This window comes from Uloborus diversus, chromosome 1 (assembly GCF_026930045.1).
Source record: "Uloborus diversus isolate 005 chromosome 1, Udiv.v.3.1, whole genome shotgun sequence".
Lineage (NCBI taxonomy): Eukaryota > Metazoa > Arthropoda > Arachnida > Araneae > Uloboridae > Uloborus > Uloborus diversus.
The window spans coordinates 67751340-67770922 of NC_072731.1; the positions used below are offsets into that span (position 1 = coordinate 67751340).

Below are 19583 nucleotides of genomic sequence, written 5' to 3' on the forward strand. Positions count from 1 at the left end.
TCTTGAATTATGGAGACCATAATACACATGTATATACTTTCATACAACATTTGAAAAAGTAAAGATTCAGAAAGACAAACTGACCTTGAAATGTTTGAAAATTAGTTCTTTTAACTTTTGATACATCATACTTGCACTTCTTTAAGTTATCTTCATGATCTAATACTGTCTTCACAGCTCTCAAAGAAATCCACATGGCTAAGATAAAAACAAATTTTATAAAATTAAGCAAAAATGCATATTTTGCTTTAATCTAGGTGAGTATAACAAAGGATATGCATAGATTTATGCATTTGTATATGTTTATATTCCTTTTTCAAATCAACAATTTACATGGAATCTTTGCAAAATTTGGCATAGAGGTGCTTTAACACCAGGAATTCAGCTAAATTTACAATTATAAAATTAACTAAAAATGCTCTCTTTTTCACATAAGTGTATCATATCAAATTTGGCTCCATTTTACAGCCTATAAAAAACTGCATTAGTTAAAGCAGGGGTATCCATGAAAAAGGTTCATGGTGCAGAAAGCGTCATTGAAATTTTATTTGAGAGGGGTTTTAATTGCATTTTTATGGAGGAGGGGGCATTTGAGGGGATGCATTCTAGTTTGAGAACTTGTAGAAGCAAGGCAAATGCTTATGGAGAGAATAAGAAGAAAACATTTTTTAAACATCTAATGAGACATATGTCTGTTTCTTTAGGTGAACTTGAAAATAAAAAACTTTTGACATTAGCTTTAAAATCGTTGGTTAGAATCGGAACAAGGTATTTAAAAAACAGCAAAGGAATTAGATGCTGAAGAAATGACAATAGGTGTTCGGAGAAGAAAACATGAAATTTTTGAAAAGTGGAGTGCCGGATATCCAACACCAGATTATTGTTTAAAAAATTAAATAACATAATTCACAATATGATTACAAAAAAATAATAATAAAAACAAGTGATGATTTTTTTATGTGGGTTTTTCAACAAAAGTCGTCAGACCACGGATGTCTAGTCCAATGTTTAAAGACAAAGTCATATTTTTGCTAAAAAAAAGAAAAGATGACAATTTTTGTGCCAATATTGGGTGGTTAAACAGGTTGAAAAAACATATGGAGTTTTGACAGATGATTATTTACTGGGGAAACATTCAGCCAATACTGAGAAGAACACTGAAGAGTGATGATACATCTGTGAAGAAGCAGGCTTGAACTTCAAACAAATACAGTCTGTCCTTCACAAGAAAAGCTCCCACCATGAAGTCTGAGCCCATCCACTGCCATAGAAACGGACTTTGTTCATTTTCTGAAAGGGTTAGCAGGAGAATTTTTTGGTGCCACTTCGCCATTCAACTTCTTGCCTTTGTGCAGTTGTATCGGTTTTTACAACATTAAGCTTCCCTTGGAAAAATGAGACACACATGGTTACTATAGTAATAGACAAGTGCAGACATTTCGGCAGGGGCTTTTTGCGTGATGGACAGACAGTACTTATTAATAGTCCAGCCAGTGAGTGCTCAAAACAGAGATGTAGCGTCAGGGGCGGACTGGCTGACTTTGGCCCAGTCGGCAATAGAGTATTTTGGCCCACCTCTGTAAATTAAAAAAGTTGAATTAATCAGTACCGGAACTTGATTCTTTCAAGCCGAGCAAAACATTAAACTACCGCTATAGTTTGTATTTTTCTTTAAGTTTCTAAATCAAGTTTTAAAGTTCTAATAAAAAAAACAAAATTGTGAAACATAAAATAAAGCTAACACTGACACATTTTTTATGTGCCTTCAAAGGATACTAATGGTATAAGTCTGAAAAGGCACATCTTTAGGCTTCTATACTGACAACATAGGAAGGACACGAGGAAAGGGGGGAATCAGGTAAATTCCCGCGGAAAGTTTTCAAAATTGGTTGATCTGTATAGGCAGAAGGAGAAAAGAATCGGGAGAAGGTGAGGGTGCGTAATTTTACAATTTTCAGTAACGTTGAAAACAAAAAAAAGAAAGGGTTCCCCCACGATTTTATTTTCTTACCTTTTTTTTTCAAAATTGAAGTCTATTTTTGACTATCTTTATTTACAATAAAATGTCGGGAGCTCTTCCCAAAAATTCTCCGAAATGGGAAGTTTTAGAAATACAACTTTAGGTTACCCTTGGTAAAATTAATGGAAGAGCAAAGCATCGGGAGTTCTCTACGAAAACGTATCGATTTTGAACTTTTAAAAATCAAAATCTATCATTGGTCACGCTTGAGAGAGGAGGAGGCTCAGTGATCTCATTTGGAAGCATTTAATAACTGAAGTGTACTCTACCCAATTTTAAACTGCATTTAGTTACTATAGGGAATCCAGCGGTTCTCCTTCTTAATTTTTTTGACATTGAAATTTTAAAAACATAATCTTTTTACGTGTTTGAAAACATTAAAAGGAGAAGGGACAGGTTTTCTCGAGTGTTTCCCCCCCAGATTTTTTTAGGAGGACGCTGTGCTCTTCCGCTTTTAAGCTAACTTTTGAGCCTTAACTTGATCATCCCTCCTTGCCCCTTAAAAATTTAGATAAAACTGCACAAAAGCTAAGTTTTTTTTCAAAACGTAAAGATTCACATAAGCATTCTCCTTGAAACGTCACTCTTTTGTTTCAATAACTTATCCACAAGAATCTGATTAGAATATATCTGAATATTTTTTTGCATTACCTTTAAAACTAAACATCAAAAAGCTTTTCAATATTTTTAAAATAATTACTATCAAAAACACTTAAACATTGTATATACCTAGAAAACCAAAAAGTAACAGAAGCACCTTTTGTGTTTTACGAAACTTTTCTAAACAGTATCCTTTGATCTGAAAGCACACTGCCCCTTTTTTGGTCTGGGGAAAACACTGGTTCCCTCAGGGCATTTTTTCTGAAACTGAAATCAATTTTTGGCTATAGTGCTTATAAAAGAGTTACGGAGTTCTCCCACGAAAATTTCAAAATGTGAAATTTTATGCTATCTTAAGTGACTTTAAGGGAACGGCAAAGATTCGAAGACTTGGTCGGCAATTTTTCGATATTTAAATCTGAAAAACACAATTGAGGGCCTTGGTGCAAGAACCAAGAACTAAGTAAGTCCAGACTCACTCATTTTTGGTAAGACCAACAAATAACATCAGTGTCCGGTAAAAAGGCTAATATCTTTCCCACATTATTTAATAGAAAGCAGAGGTCTGATCTTACATTTGGTTCCCGTTGTAGCACCAATCGAAAATTCTATACTATCGGCCACATGAAAAAATGAATTTAAAAAAAAAAAGTTTGGACTGAATTGGTTCTTGCATCAAAGTCCTCAATAGTAGACTTAAGGCTAGCATCGTTGGTGACTTTTAGACTACAAAAGGACCTCATATCTGAAATACCTTAGGTACCCTTATAAGTATAAATCCGGCCCTGATTACAACCGAGGACTAATTTACCAAAAGAAAACATATCCATTTTCCAAAAATGTTCAGGAGGTGAGAAAAACGAATTAAGGTAAGAGCAAAATAGTTTTATCAACTTCTCAGGGTACAGAATTGAGCACAAAAGCACAGCAAATCAAGGACTAGAGTAAGAAATGTTTTTGTAAAAAAAAAAGAAACAAAAACAAGGAGATATCGCCATCTTGATTTTGGATATGTGCCCTTTTGAACAAAAACCTGAATGTTGAAAATTCCAATTTCAACAAAACACGAATATTTCACCTTCTCATATTCTCTTATTGAAGTACATGAACCTAAAAGTAGTGGATTAAAATTTGAGGCTTTTGGACATGTGTTCCTTTGGATCTGAAAGTCTTCGTACTACAGATTCTTTCAGGATATGTCCCCTTTTGTTTAAAATAAAACATGCAGAGGACAGATTTGTTATCTTTTGATCAAAAAACCGCACTTTACCCTTAAATAAAAAAGGATTTTCCACGTTTGGACTTCTTGAGAGTAAGTGATTTGATAAAGGTCATCTGAAAGATTTAGAAAATATCATAAAAGTATTTTTTCTAAAAATGGGACATGTTCCCTTCTGATAAATTACTCCTCAACTAATGTAGCTCAAAAAAAAAAAAAAAAGAAAGAAAGAAAAAAAAGAAAAGAAAGAGCCTTGCCCTCCCCAGCATCCCTGAACTCAGTCCTAAATCCGCCTGTGTTCAGGAGCTCTCTTGAAATCGAGTTCTGTTTCAGATTCAGTTTATCCTAGTCCAGACTTGCTTTAGCTTCCCCGTATGCGATTCGGAGATGAAAATACTCGTATAGCGATAATTTGCAATAGACCAATGAAATATCTTGCCAACTGACAGCATTTAGTTGAATCTGTCACAACCAGTGAATACCAGGGGGTGTGCACAGAAATTTTGGAGCACGTCACAAATGACTTTTACGGGTCCCCCTCTATCTTGTTTACCCTCTATACGTCCCTACATATATTTCACCCCTCATTTAAAAAATCTCGGGTTTTCTTCAGGATCGGAACCGGGCCAGCAGCTGTCCCTCCCCCCCCCCCCGGGGTATGCTCCTGCTCGTGCTTATGTATCAACACCCCAAAGCATGATCCACGCATTTATAGCGGTGATGGGGCCGCTTTGTCTAATGGTGCAGACCATTTCTATTTTTGTTAATAAACGTACAAATCCGAGTTTTTAACCCGCTTTTTTCGTTCTGGGCGCTTTTCCATGTTGCGTCGGACCCCAATTTCTCTGGCTCCCTCTTGTTTCCTCAATGTGGGAGCCATGGCCCCTAGAGCTCTAAAAACTAGAAAGAAAGTTGATAAAAGAGGAAAGCATTCGCACGTGGTGAACTTCAGTTATTTACTTTGGTCCATGCTTAGGGTGGAAAAAAAAACCTGTTTCCAAACGCTTTTTTTACATAGGCTAAATGAATTACATGTTTATATTTATTTATTTTTTAATGACACTTTAAAAAATGTTAGATGTGAATTTAAATGTATTAAATTCAATAAAAAAAATTTTTTTGAAGTAGCCCACTAGTTGGGGATCCCCCACTAGCCGACCTGGCCAGTCCGCCCCTGTGTAGTGTGTATGGAATTTGCGATAATTTTTGACTTCAGAATATTGTTAGGAGTTGTTGGTAAGTAAACATACTGTCCCAGCCCCTAGGGGTGAGCTAAACGTGGGAAGGTGGGAGAAAGGGGGGAAGCAAATTCTGGGTTTTTCAAGAACATGTCGGAAACGGTGGAAAAAAAGCATTTAAAATAAAAATTCAAGCTAAATAAACTTCCTATGAAACTGTTTCTACACATATTTGTCAAATTTTCAATAATTTTTCGGGTATATTTTATGAAAAATCAATGATTTTCGGAATAATTCTCTCTTTTTTGTCAAACATTTGCTCCTAGTGCCCCCCAGGATAAGTATTCATGAAAATTGTCAAAGTTGTAGAGCTTTAAATTTCTTTCAATTTGATATGCTACATTATAACGTTTTATTCAACCAATCAAAAGTTATAGAATTTCAAACACGCACTTTCATGGTTAAAAACTGAACACTTGCCATTCAAAAACATCAAACTGACTCAAAAAGATCGCGCACTTCCTCTTCCTTCAATCAATTCAACAATCCTGATTGACAATGAAGAAGTATTTGTGGATTACAACAACACAAATGATGTCATGCTCAGTGGTGTTCCCTTAGGGTATACTCCATATACACCGTATACTCTCAAACATTTTTTAGACATATAGCGTATACCCTCAAGCTTCATAAATTTTCATATTATGATATACTATGTATATGATCACATACACAAATTGTGCGTAATGGATTACCAGGAGTATACCCTCAGAAAAATTGATGGGAACATCACTGGTCACGCTTCCAGGGGGAGGGGGTTTCATGAAATTGTGACAACGGGGAAGGAAAGTGTGACATTAAGCATTTTTTAATATGAATATGTTTATGAAAAGTACTTTGACAAATGAGGAGGGGTCAAAAATGTTGAAAAGAAGTTAATCATTTATGGACAGTCCTTTACCAAGAAATTGGATGAAGATTTTCAGAATTACGTTTTTGCAGTATGAATTAGCTCCATATCCATGGCATTATTTAACGAAAGTGGAATGAGGAAGTGCAGAAAGTCAGCATTTCCTCAATAAAAAAAATGTCAGAAATAACAGGGTTCATACCCTTTTGGTTAAAAAAAATTCCCTGACTTTTCCAGGTTTTCCAGGTTGTTTTTTAGAAAATTCCAGGTTACTCGCTTTATTCAAAATTTATGTTTAAATAGTAATATTTTCAAAATAATTAAAATTGTTTAAAGTAGCAATGCAGAAGAACTGAAACTTCTCCCCTTAGATTTAAAAAAAAAACCTTGGAATTTTTTTTCCCTTTGTTTTTTCTGTCAAAATTTTAAGTTTTAAATATTTTGTTCAAAATTGTTTTAATTTGTTTACTATTTGTTGAAAACAGAATACTTTCAACGTATTTTAGCGTTTCTTTGATGTCACGCGTAATATTATAGCGTTTTGCTGTAGTCCTGCAGCAACCTTTTAGCATTCGCTTTTGGTTTACAATACTTCTTTTTATTTTCTTATTAGTAGGTTACAAAAAACATATTGAGCAAAATGCAAAGCTAAATTTCAGTATAAATATGATTAACTTGTTACATTGATCGGCATACCATGTAATGCAGAGTAACAAAAATCAACATCCGCCAATCATAGGCCAATGCCAATAATTTTTTTTTTTTTTTTTTTTTTCACATATTAAAGGACGCTTACATTAAAATTTCAAATTTTCTTTTCCAGAAAGTAATAATTAATTTTCAAAAATTCATAACTTATTGCACATTTTAATGTTATTTTCAATAGTTCACATTGATATAAACATCCAATTCTGTTTCTGGAAGTTTAAGTCTACTTCCATTGTGCAAACGATCAAATATGACGACAAAGTGAAAAATTTAAAATAATAAGTAGATTTTTGGATTTGTAGTATAAAAGTAGTAATAAATAATCCTTAAAAAACTACAATAAAAGCAAAATAGTCAGTATTTAGCACATAAGAGTCTAAATCAATTAAAACAAAAAAATGTTATGAAGATTAAATTTTGCATTTATCCAGAAAATAATTACAAATTATCTGGAAAAAAAGGCACAATTTGTGTTGCTTTCAATAGTTTGCACTGCAATTAACATCCAGTGCCGTTTTCGGGAACTTAGGCACTTAAAAAGTCTTGTGAACTTCCATCTTAGGAATGACCAAATATGGCGGCTTTGCCCAAAAATAATAAATAACTTTTTTAATTTGTCGCATGAAGACAATTAAAAAAAATAATAAATCTTCATGAAACTACAATTCACTGAAAAGTTTTTATCACATTTGCGTCCAAGGCAGTGAGGATATAATCTTACACTTCTGTTTTAAGAACAAAATTTCATTTCTCAAGAAAATTATTTTAAATAATAATAATAATAGAAAAACAATTTGCAGACCATTTTTTGTTATTTTCATCAGTTTTCAATTAAAGAAAACATCCAATTCTGCTTTGTTTTTAGAAACTTAGACATTTTAGGATCGTATCTACTTCCATCTTGTGAATGACCAAAGATGGCGACTACGTTTCACACGTAGCTGAAATGATTTTCCGATCAAAAAAAAAAAAGGATTTTCCCCGATCGACCCTCCCATCTACAGGTTGTGCTTCCGAAGCAGTAAATTGTCTTCTCTCCTGCTGAGTTTGTGCATAATTCCTGTTCACCTGATTTTTTTTCCCTTGGGAACTACTGAGAGCCAAAAATGGCGGCTGCTGATGATTTTTCTGGTCGCCACTTTTTTTATTGCTTTAAAATAGTTACAATTTTTTTTAAATACATCGATAAAAATGAAGATTAGGTCTTATAAAACGAAATTCCCTAGGAAAAAATTGGGAAAAGAAAAATTTTGGGGACACATTTGGAAAATTCCTTGACATTTATGACTAAGTCATTTTCCCTGATAATTCCAAGTTTTCCCGGAGCTTACGAACCCTGAACCGAACAGAATGTTGTGGCAACCCATCTAAAACTTTAGGCAGTAAAAAGAAATGTGTTCCCCTCACTGACTCCATGCAAGAAAATCTTCGCTCTTTTGGAGCATTTTTCGTTGTAAAAAAAAACGTTCATTTTTCGATTGCAGTTTTTAAGTGCCAGCGTCGGTTTAGATAAAAACTTACAATTTTTTTCGTGAAATCACAATAAAAACGAAGACTACATCTCATGGTACTTAATTCCTTGGGGGAAAAAATGGAAAAAAAAATTTTGGAGGACAAAATTTGAAAACTCCCTGACTTTTCCCTGACATTTTTGACAGTGTCATTTTCCCTGACAATTCCCGGTTTTCCCGGAATTCCCGGAGCGTACGAACCCTGAATAATTAATAAGTAAGCATACTGAAAGTCTCCTTCCTACAGTGGGGGGATAGGGAGCCAAATTTTGTGGTTTTCGATTATATCTCGGAAACGGCAGGAAAAAAGTGTTCCAAATAAAAGTGAAAGTTAACTAAATTTATTGTGAAATTGTTTTCAGGCTAACTTGGAAATCAGGAAAAACTACTACTTTAGCAGGGTCGTGGGCACTTGGAATAACTTACCGGAAGAGGTGGTAATGAGCAAGGGAGTGGATAGCTTTAAGAGGGCCATTGATCTTCATTGGGGACTAATTAATTGACTAGGACCAGCCTAGCTGGGCCCAGTGCCTGTTGCTGGTCGTCACATTTGTATTTGTATTTGTATATGTAGAGATGTAAATTTTCCGATAATTTTGAAGTGGGTCGAAAAAAATTTTTTACCTGTTTTTTTTTCGGGGAAAAATTTGGAAAAAAATGGAAAATTTGATTTTTTTTTATGAATAAAAAGTAGAGTATCTTAATAGGTCTGTGTTTCTTGAAACATAATAAAGGGTTAAGCATTAAAAAAATATATGCAATCCACACATCTTCTTTTTCAGTTTGACAGAAATACACATAAAGGTAAGTTTAATTAGAAAACCAAAGTTTTTTTTTTCTAACTGAGAGCTTTCTTGGTCAAACATCAGATATAAGTCAAGTCGTTGTTCAACCAATGATATTGAATAAAATCTGTCTTATCAGAACAGTTACATTTTCTATTTTAGATTGCCTTTGAAACTTGAAATAATAATTGTAATTTTTGACTTTCAAACATGATTAATATTCAGTAAATTACCGCCCAAAGCCAGGGCTAAAGCAGAAATACAAATACAAATGTGACGACCAGCAACAGGCTCTGGGCCCAGCTAGGCTGGTCCTAGTCAATTAATTAGCCCCCAATGAAGATCAATGGCTCTCTTAAAGCTATCCACCCCCTTGCTCATTACCGTCTCTTCTGGAAAGCTATTCCAAGTGCCCACGACCCTGCTAAAGTAGTAGTTTTTCCTGATTTCCAAGTTAGCCAGAGATTTAAATAGCTTAAAACAATGACCCCTTGTCCTGCTTTCCACGCAAAAATTTAAACCATTTACATCTTTCATTTTGATAAATTTAAATAACTGAATCATGTTCCCTTTGATTCTCCTTTGCTCCAGGCTATACATATTAAGCCTATTAAGTCTGGTATCATAATCTAAATCTGAGAGTCCCCTTACTAATTTAGTTACCCTTCTTTGAACCCTTTCCAATACAAAAATATCTTTCTTCAGTTAAGGCGACCAAAACTGAACAGCGTACTCCAAATCAGGTCTTACTAAACTCCTATATAAAGGCAGAAGAACTTTCTTAGATTTGTTTGAAATAGATCTATTGATAAACCCAAGCATTTTGTTGGCTTTGTTACTAGCAATTACTGCACTGTTGACTAAACTTGAAGTCCTGATTTATTAAGATACCCAGATCCATAACATTTTCTGCCTGATTTATGACAACCCTGTAAATGATATCTCATACGCTTATTTCTATGACCTAAGTGTAACAACTTGACATTTCCCTACATTAACTGCCATCCCCCATTTATCTGCCCACTTAGTAATATGATCTAAATCCTCTTGAAGCTGATTTACTTGTTCTTCATTTTCGATAATCCCCATAACTTTTACATCATCAGCAAAACAATTCATGCTTCCTGAAATATTTTCATTGATGTCATTCATAAATATAATAAACAAAAGAGGCACTAAAACTGATCCTTGAGAAACCCCACTTAAAACATCACTCCAATTAGAATGTTTTTCCTCTCACAACTACTCTTTGCTTCCTACCATTGAGCCAATTTCTAACCCAAAGTAAAGTTTTCCTCCTATTCCTATGTCAGCTAACTTGCTGAGAAGAGCAACATGCGGTACCTTGTCAAAAGCTTTTTGAAAATCAATATAAACAACATCCACACATTTTTTGTTATCTAAAGCTGAGGTAACCTTGTCGTAGAAATGCAATAAATTAGTAGTACAGGATTTACCTTTCCTGAAACCATACTGCAACCTAGTCAACAGACTGTTAGTCTCTAAGAACTTCATGATCTTAATTTTGATCAAAGTTTCGAAAATCTTACAAATCACCTGTCGCATACGTCACACTTGTGCCTATTGCGCATGTGCCAGTTGTGTCTCTACACAGTCGGCGGTTCCCGCCCGCGTAGTATGTGATCGTCCGTAGCTTAATAAACATGTCTGGTTTGTATCCGCCTCGAGTCATTGTATTACGCACATCGCTACATGGTGTCAGAAGTAATAATTAAAATAAAAAAATGACACAGCAAGAGGCAGGAATGAGTGGTTTAAAACCACCGATGTCGCTCAAAATTCGCCAAGATAATATGGCAGATGTTTGGAATGACTTCAAGCAACAGTTTCAATGGTATTCCGTAGCTTCTAATCTGAAAGCAAAACCAGCAGAAGTTCAAGCGGCGGTGCTTATGACAACAATAGGTCATGAAGCGATAAGTATATTTAATACTTTCAAATTAAGTGATGAAGATTCCAAAAATATAGATGTTATTTTGCAGAACTTCGAAGATTATTTCGCTCCGAAGAAAAATGAATCCTTCACAAGATGGAATTTCTTTAAATTGAAGCAAAGCGAAAGCGAAACGTTCGATGAATTCGTCACCGAAGCTAAAAAAAGAATTCAAGGCTGCAACTTTAACGAACTGACTGACGGTCTCTTGCGAGATAAGATTGTTTTCGGTATCATTAATGACAACGTGCGAGAAAAATTATTAGCAGAGGAAGATCTAACATTAACGAAAGCTATACAAATTTGTCGTATTTCGGAACAAGCGTCAAAACAGCTAAAAGAATTAAAGAACGATCCGAAATTAGAAGTTGATCATATCAAATCGAAACAAAACTTCGAAAAAATCAAGAAATCCGGCTCATACAGAAACAACAGGAGTGGATTTTACAAAAATCAAGAGTTCGACTGCCAGCGTTGTGGTACAAAACACGGAGTTAAATCGTGTCCGGCATTTAACAAGCGCTGTAGAAAATGTAATAAGGTAGGTCACTTCTCTAAAGTTTGTAAATCTAAGAATATTCATGTTTTGAATAATTTTGAGAACAACAATAATGAGAACGATAAATGCTATTCTGGTAGTGAGTCTAAAGTATACTTAGACAGTGTGCAAGTAAATTTCAATATAAATTCTATTGATAATGATTGGCATGAAATTGTTCATTTTTCTAATAAATCTGTTAAATTTAAGTTAGATACGGGGGCTCAATGTAACGTTGTTAGCTATGAATTAGCTAAAGAACTGGAAGTCCCGATTGTCAAAACAAAAGTAAAAAAATTGATTTCGTTTAGTAATCATGAAATGAACGTTAAAGGTGAAATTAATGTTACTTGTAAAATTAAGAACAAAAGTGTTAATTTAAAATTTATTGTAGCTAATGGTAATGTAAAACCTGTTATTGGTGGTAACACTTGTGTAAAACTAGGCTTAATAAAAAGAGTGCTGTCTGCTGAGAACGAAATGGTTCCAGTAAATTGGAAAACAAAAATTTATGAGGGGCTAGGTTGTTTAAAAGACTTTGAATATGATATTGATGTTGATGAAAAAGCTCAATTTGATGTATGCCCGCCTAGAAAAATTCCTTATGCCATTGAAAACAGTGTAAAACAAGAAATTAATCGAATGATAGAATTGGGTGTAATTGAACCAATAACTGAACCTAGTTTGTGTGTAAGTCCATTATAATCCAGGATCTGAAGGGGGTTGAGCATACATGGAAAGGCTGACGCAATATTATTTCTGATTATTGTTACAGGCACGATGGTGATTATGAAACCACATGTCGTCGCCCCCCTGGGTGGTCGACAACCCCGGGGGAGGGGGGAAAGCAGTGGGGGGAGCCGTTTGCTAAAACATTCATAACTCGCGAACTATTTGAGATAAAACACTGAAAAAAGTGGCAATCGACGCAACAAAACAAGGGTTTCATAAAAGCTAAATATGATTATGAACCTACCTTTGTTGGTTTCTGAGTAAAATTCCATTTTTCGCAAACAAGCAAAATTTTTGAATAAAATGCGCAAAACAAACTTTTTTTGACCAAAATAAATTCTAAATCAAAATTGTTTGATTTTTTTTTTCAAATAAAGTTTTAAATATCATTATTCAGTTTGTTACACTATTTAAGTACTGTTAACGCGTTGAAAAACAAAATGACAGTAGCAAGCTCGAACACTATTCGTAGTATCGTTCAGGATCTGAAGTGGGGTTTCGAGCATGAATGGAAGACCTGATGCAAAATTATTTTTGATTATTGTTACAGGCACTATAGTGATTATAAAAACACATGTCGTCCTCCCCCCCCCTCGGCGGTCGACATCCCCGGGGGAGGGGAAAGCAGTAGGGGGACGCCGTTTACTAAAACACTCATAACTCGCGAACCGGAAGGTAAAGCACTAAAAATGTGGCAAAAGATGCAACAGAACAAGGGCTTGCAAAACCTAAATATGTTTATAGTTCTATATTTGTTGTTTTACTAAGTAAAATTCCTTTTTAGCAGCCATGCAAAATTTTGAATAAAATACGAAAAGTTTTTTCTTCCAAAAATAAGTTCTTTTTTAAAATTATTTAACCGTTTAGGGAATCAATAAAATCTAAAGCTTCATCATTCAGTTTGTTTAAAACTACTTAATTATTTCCAACGTGAGCGTTAAAAAGCGAAATAGAAAATGCAAGCACTGCCTAAGTTAGCGCATTGAATAAAACGGCAGTATTGTAAGGAGAAAAAAATAGCATTAGTATCCTTATGACGAACTATTCATTCTTCAGTTTACAAACTTATTCTAACTGCAAAGTATTCAATTATGGCTTTAATTTTGTTATATACTGCTTTAAATTTGAGAGGAACTAGGGAACCAGGCCCACAGTAGTTTCAATTCAAATATAATTTTTATTTATTTCTATTAATTTATATTTTCAATTTGCACAAAAGAATATTGCGGGTATTGTTTTGCGGATACTGTTTTTTATAATATACCCAACAAAAAACAATGATACAAGAAATAATATGTTCTAAATAAATATAAAAAATGAGAAACATCTTTGAGCTTTTATGAAAACGAATATAAATATAAAATTATACACTAGCATGGGCGCCCATATGCAAAGTTGCAAGGCGGGGGGGGGGGGGGGGGGGGGCTCAAATATTTCCCCCGTGATTTAGCTGGATATTTTCTCCGTGGAATTTCAGGACAGATTAGAGTCATTAAAATTTGACATTTTTAATAACTTATTCATTAATGGCTGGAGAAGAAATGTTTTTACATTTTTTCAAAGAAAACAGTCCTAAAAGCAAGGAAGTTCTAATTTCAAAGGGGGGGGGGACTCGAGCCCCCTCTTGCCCCTCTATATGGGCGCCCTTGTACACTAGAGTTCTAAAAGAACTAATTAAATAAAATTAGTAAAATAATACGTATTAAAAAATAATTGCAGAATATCAATATGCATACATAAAACATTAATATATCAGAACTTCTGAAAGCTGGATCATTTTGTTTGCACTCTTTCTTGTGTTTCATTGCACTCTTTTTGTTGGCTTGTAATTGTTCTGTTGAATCGTTCTCTTCCGAGACTGTAGTTTATGGGTTTTTGCTTTAGCCTTAACAGCACAGTATTTACAGCAAGATGAATTATTAATAAAACATTTACAAGATTATTTACAGTTCTTGCCTTCACAGGGTGGAATTAAACTCTCTGGTAACACTGGCTGCATCATAAGGTGTGGGGCTTTATTGTTTTATTTTCATTCAAGTGAAACCCAAACTTGGTTACATCTAAAGGCACTGCTAAAGTACAGGGGAGCAATACTTCTTAGCACATGCTTTAAATAATTGCAGGGGCATGGTAGAGAGTTGATATTATATTTATTTCTGATGGAAATGACAAGAAATTATTGTGTAATGGTTGCATTCGCAAGAAATACCTATTTTCTTGACAATTTTTTTTATAATACAGCTTCTAACAGTTGAAATTCTGAAGCACTCAGATATTGTTTTAATGATAACTCTAGTGTACAAAAAAGTTTCCGACTTTTTTGGTAAACAGAAAGCATATTTTTTTGTTCCTATTTTACTTGTTGAATCGCAGTCGGAAAATGCATCAAAAGCTTGTAAAATTTTAGATGTTTTTTTCCGTAAGTGCTCCTGAAGATTGATGCCATCCTAAAGCTCTTTTCCTTTCCACAACATCAGCACATAAAATGGCAACCTCTGTTCCTTTAACAAAGATTGCCAATAAGAATTCATTAGTTTCTGATCTATAAACTATTAGTTACTTTTTCCCCTATTTTGCACTGAATCATATGTAGGAAGATAGATTCTGTGTCGTTCTTCGTCTTGGTTGGACTCGGGCATTTCAGAGAAATTTATTACTTGACTCTCAGATTTTAAATAATATTCATTTTCGTTTTCAGAGTTACCAGACACCAGAAACTGTTTGGCTGCAGGAACGGATATGTTATATATTACAAACTCTGAAATGTACTTTTAAAGGTTCCTTTTATTTTCAGGAATGGCTATGACACGAAACCACTGGTTTAGTACCTAGTGATTTTTTTTATAAGCGAAGGAGACTTTCCTGAACTTCTGGTTTTCAAGTTATGAAAACGACAGTGAGATGTACCGATCCTGTTTAAGGTCCACTCGTGTAGTTTAACTATTGGAGAGAAAATTTTATTATTTTTCATTTGGAGACCCGCAAAATCTTTGCTGCATTTGAAAGTAGTGTTTGGGACATTATGGATCAGAGTCATTCCATCGATAACTTGAACTTTGTTCTTAAAATAGGGTGCTTCTTCTAGAGTTTTGCTGCAAGAAGTATGATTTTCAATTACATTCACGAAATCGGACCTCTCGCTTTGCTTCAGTGGACCATCCTGATGAACCTAACCTAGCATTGGGCTTATTGTATGGAAATGATTTTTAGATGTACTAACATCACTTTTGAGCTAACGTTTCCCAGGTTAAATGTTTTTTTGGTTTTCTTTTGCTGTTTTGAAGTCGCTATTGAAGACATTGCCATGCAGGACTTCTCTGGATAAGAGACTATTCACATTTTCTTTAACGTTCCACTGAAATTTTGATGGTGTTTATGTGGTAATAGCCTCGCTCACTATATTTCATAACTAGGCGTAAAATCTGCAAAAGGGTTATCCTGATAGTTTATCCTTTCCGTAATTACTTCGTACTTGCAAACTTGCATGTTTTAATTTTTTTAAAAGTGCCATTGTGACCCATACTAAGAAGCTATAATGCGTTAAAGGTTAAATAATTAAGTAATTACTTAACTGGGACATTGTTTTGATAATATTACAAAATAAAACCGCCAAAACAGGAGAGCCACAAAATTTTCTTTGGTTTATATCGCGTCTTCAAGAAACATTCCGCAATTTTTTTTCTTTTTTTTTTGTGAATTACCTCAAATGCTTTTTGAGCTTGCTTAAATTTCACATTTCAACGCTTTGATAATAATTAAGTAATTTTAAACAAACTTGATAATGATATTTCAGATTTTATTGGTTCCCTAAACAGTTAAATAATTTTGATAATTTGAAAAAAAAAAAAAAATGCGTATATTATTCAAGATTTTTGCTTGTTTGTGAAAAATAGAATTTTACTCAGAAACTAACAAAGATATGATCATAGTCATATTTAGCTTTTATGAAGCCCTTGCTTTGTTGCGTCGATTGCCACTATTTTCAGTGTTTTATTTCAAATAGTTCGCGAGTTATGAGTGTTTTAGCAAACGGCTCCCCCCCCACTGCTTTCCCCCCCTCCCCCGGGGTTGTCGACCACCCAGGGAAGGGGGGCGACAATATGTTGTTTCATAATTACTATAGTGCCTGTGACATTAATCAGAAATAATTTGCGTCAGGTCTCCATATTCAAAACCCCCCTTCAGATCCTGAACTATACTGCAAATCGTGTTCGAGCTTGCTACTGTCATTTTGTTTTCCAACGCGTTAACAGTAATTAAATAGTTTTAACAAACTGAATAATGATATTTAGGACTTTATTTGAAAAAAAAAATCAAACAATTTTGATTTGGAATTTATTTTGGTCAAAAAAAGTTTGTTTTGCGCATTTTATTCAAAAATTTTGCTTGTTTGCGAAAAATGGAATTTTACTCAGAAACCAACAAAGATAGGTTCATAACCATATTTAGCTTTTATGAAACCCTTGTTTTGTTGCGTCAATTGCCACTTTTTTCAGTGTTTTATCTCAAATAGTTCGCGAGTTATGAGTGTTTTAGTAAATGGCTCCCCCCCACTGCTTTCCCCTCCCCCGGGGTTGTCGACCACCCAGGGGGGCGACGACATGTGGTTTCATAATCACCATCGTGCCTGTAACAATAATTAGAAATAATATTGCGTCAGCCTTTCCATGCATGCTCAACCCCCTTCAGATCCCGGTCTAATTAGTAATTGTTAGAAAAAATGGTAAATTAAGAGTGTGTATTGATCCTTCCAAATTAAATAAGCATGTAAAAAGACGTCATTTTCCGTTAAGAACTGTTGAGGAAATTGCTGTAAAAATTAAAGGAGCAAAATGTTTTGCATTATTAGATTGTAAACGAGGTTTTTGGCAAATACGAGTCACTGATAAAACTTCAAAATACCTAACAGTTAATACCCCCTGGGGAAGGTACACTTACAAAAGAATTCCATTTGGGTTAGTTTCTGCACCTGAAATTTATCAGCAGAAAATGTCAGAATTATTGAAAGATTTTGAGAATGTCGAATGTTCTATGGATGATATTTTGTTATACGCTGAAAATGAAAAACAATTGAATGGCATAGTAGAAAAAGTTATGAAAAAACTTTATTTGGCAGGGTTACGTTTAAATAAAGAAAAATGTATTTTGTTTTCTAACGAAGTTAAATTCTTAGGACATGTTCTTAATGAAAATGGTATTGCTCCGGACCCCGATAAAGTTAAAGCTATTGAAAACATCAAAACACCCACTGGTATTAAAGAATTGCGTAGATTTCTCGGGATGGCAAATTATCTGGGGAAATTTCTTCCAAATTTTTCGCATGTTACCGAACCATTAAGAAAACTTTTAGAGAAAGAAATTGTGTGGGAATGGGCTAAAGAACAAAATGATGCATTCATTAAAATAAAAAAACTAGTATCGTCTGCACCTGTATTAGGTTATTATAATGTTAATGACCCGGTTACTGTAACCGTTGATGCGAGTTTATCAGCACTCGGTGCAGTGTTAAGTCAAAATAGTAAACCAATCGCTTATGCCACTAAATCTTTGACAAAAACTCAAAGAAATTACCCCCAAATTGAAAAAGAGGCGTTAGCCATTTTATTTGGGTGCGAAAAATTCCACCAGTACATTTATGGGAAAGAAGTAACAATTGAAACTGATCACAAACCGTTAGAAATTATTGGAAAAAAAACAATTAATCAGGGCCCACCACGGCTTCAAAGAATTTTCTACGATATCTTACAATATAACCCTAAAATAATTTACAAAGAGGGTAAATCCATTCCTGTTGCAGACATATTTAGTCGAGATTGTCTAGAAACTAAAGATGATAATGATGATAATGATACTTACGTAGTACATATCGTAATGCCTATGTCTGAAAAGGCATTAACAGATTTTAAAACTGAGACAGAAAATGACTTTGAATTAAATGAACTTAAAAAAATTATCGAATTTGGGTGGCCCGATGAAAAAGCTAGGGTGCCACCAGAGTTGCAAAAGTACTGGAACTTTAGAGAGGAACTATCAATTTATGATGAACTAATTTTCAAAGATGAAAGAATAGTTGTACCAAAATCTTTGCAGAATAAATTGCTAAATCAACTTCATCAGGGGCACATGGGTATCCAAAGCTCGCTTCGAAGAGCAAGAGAATCTTTTTATTGGTACATGATGTGCCATGACATTGAAGAAATGATTAAAAAGTGTACGATTTGTCAGTCACATCAACCAAACAAACAAAAAGAACCGGTTTTGATGAAGCCTATACCTGAATACCCATTTCAAAGGGTTGGTTCAGATCTTTTCGAGTTTAATAAAAAAATATATATTGTTATCGCAGATAGTTATTCCGGGTTCTACGACTTTCAAAAATTGAAAAGTTCTACTTCTTACGACTGCATAAAAGTGTTAAAAAGGTGGTTTTCTGTACACGGAATTCCCGAAGTCTTGGAATCAGATAATGGACCCCAATTTTCTTCCAGACCTTTCAAAGCATTTCTAAAAGACTGGGATATAAAAAGAGAAACCTCCAGTCCATATCATGCTCAATCGAATGGCTTAGCAGAAAGAGCTGTTCAAGCAGCAAAAACTGTTCTTCAAAAATGTTATAAAAATAACACAGACATTGCTTTAGCTCTGTTAAATATCCGTAACACTCCAAGAGAAAACAATCTCATGTCCACCAATCAACGCTTAATGAGCAGAAAAACCAGATCACTTCTGCCCACTACTAAAGAAGCTCTAATGCCAAAAGTTGTTGAAAATGCGTCTGCATTACTGGAAGCAGCACGGATTAAAAAGACAGAATTCGCTAATCGACATACAAAAGATCCCGCTTATACAATCAGTCCTGGTGATCACGTCAGAGTGCAAAAAGATCATAAAAGATGGATCGGAGGAGAGGTAGAAAAAATGGTAAATTCAAGATCCGCTATCATTAAAAGTGGAGAGCAAGTATTCCGACGAAACACTATTCAAGTAGCCCCAACATTAGCAGACCTTCCTGTTTCCCATAAAAGTTTTGTTGACTTTAAGTTCGACAAGTCACCTGCAGAAGTCCATTCATCGCCTCCACCTCCAGTAACTTCACCAGCTCTAAGACACACCTCACCAACAAAACTCTCCGAACTTTCTCCCAAACTTGTTCAAACCAAATCGGGCCGCATTGTCAGGCCACCTAATAGACTGGACTTATAAACTCTCTTTAATTGTTTCTTGTAATATTGTATGTTCTGTGCTTTTTTATTTTTACAGGGGAAGATGTCGCATACGTCACACTTGTGCCTATTGCGCATGTGCCAGTTGTGTCTCTACACAGTCGGCGGTTCCCGCCCGCGTAGTATGTGATCGTCCGTAGCTTAATAAACATGTCTGGTTTGTATCCGCCTCGAGTCATTGTATTACGCACATCGCTACATCACC

At 34.6% G+C, this 19583-nt stretch overlaps 1 protein-coding gene across 1 annotated transcript in view; it reads right to left on the reverse strand.

Annotated features, from left to right (window-relative positions):
* The window catches only part of LOC129230244 (N-acetyl-D-glucosamine kinase-like), a 68485-nt gene that overhangs the window by 18035 nt on the left and 30867 nt on the right, over nt 1–19583 (reverse strand). The window contains 2 exon segments of the mRNA XM_054864648.1: nt 85–111; nt 113–198. Coding sequence (XP_054720623.1) covers nt 85–111; nt 113–198 — 113 coding nt within the window.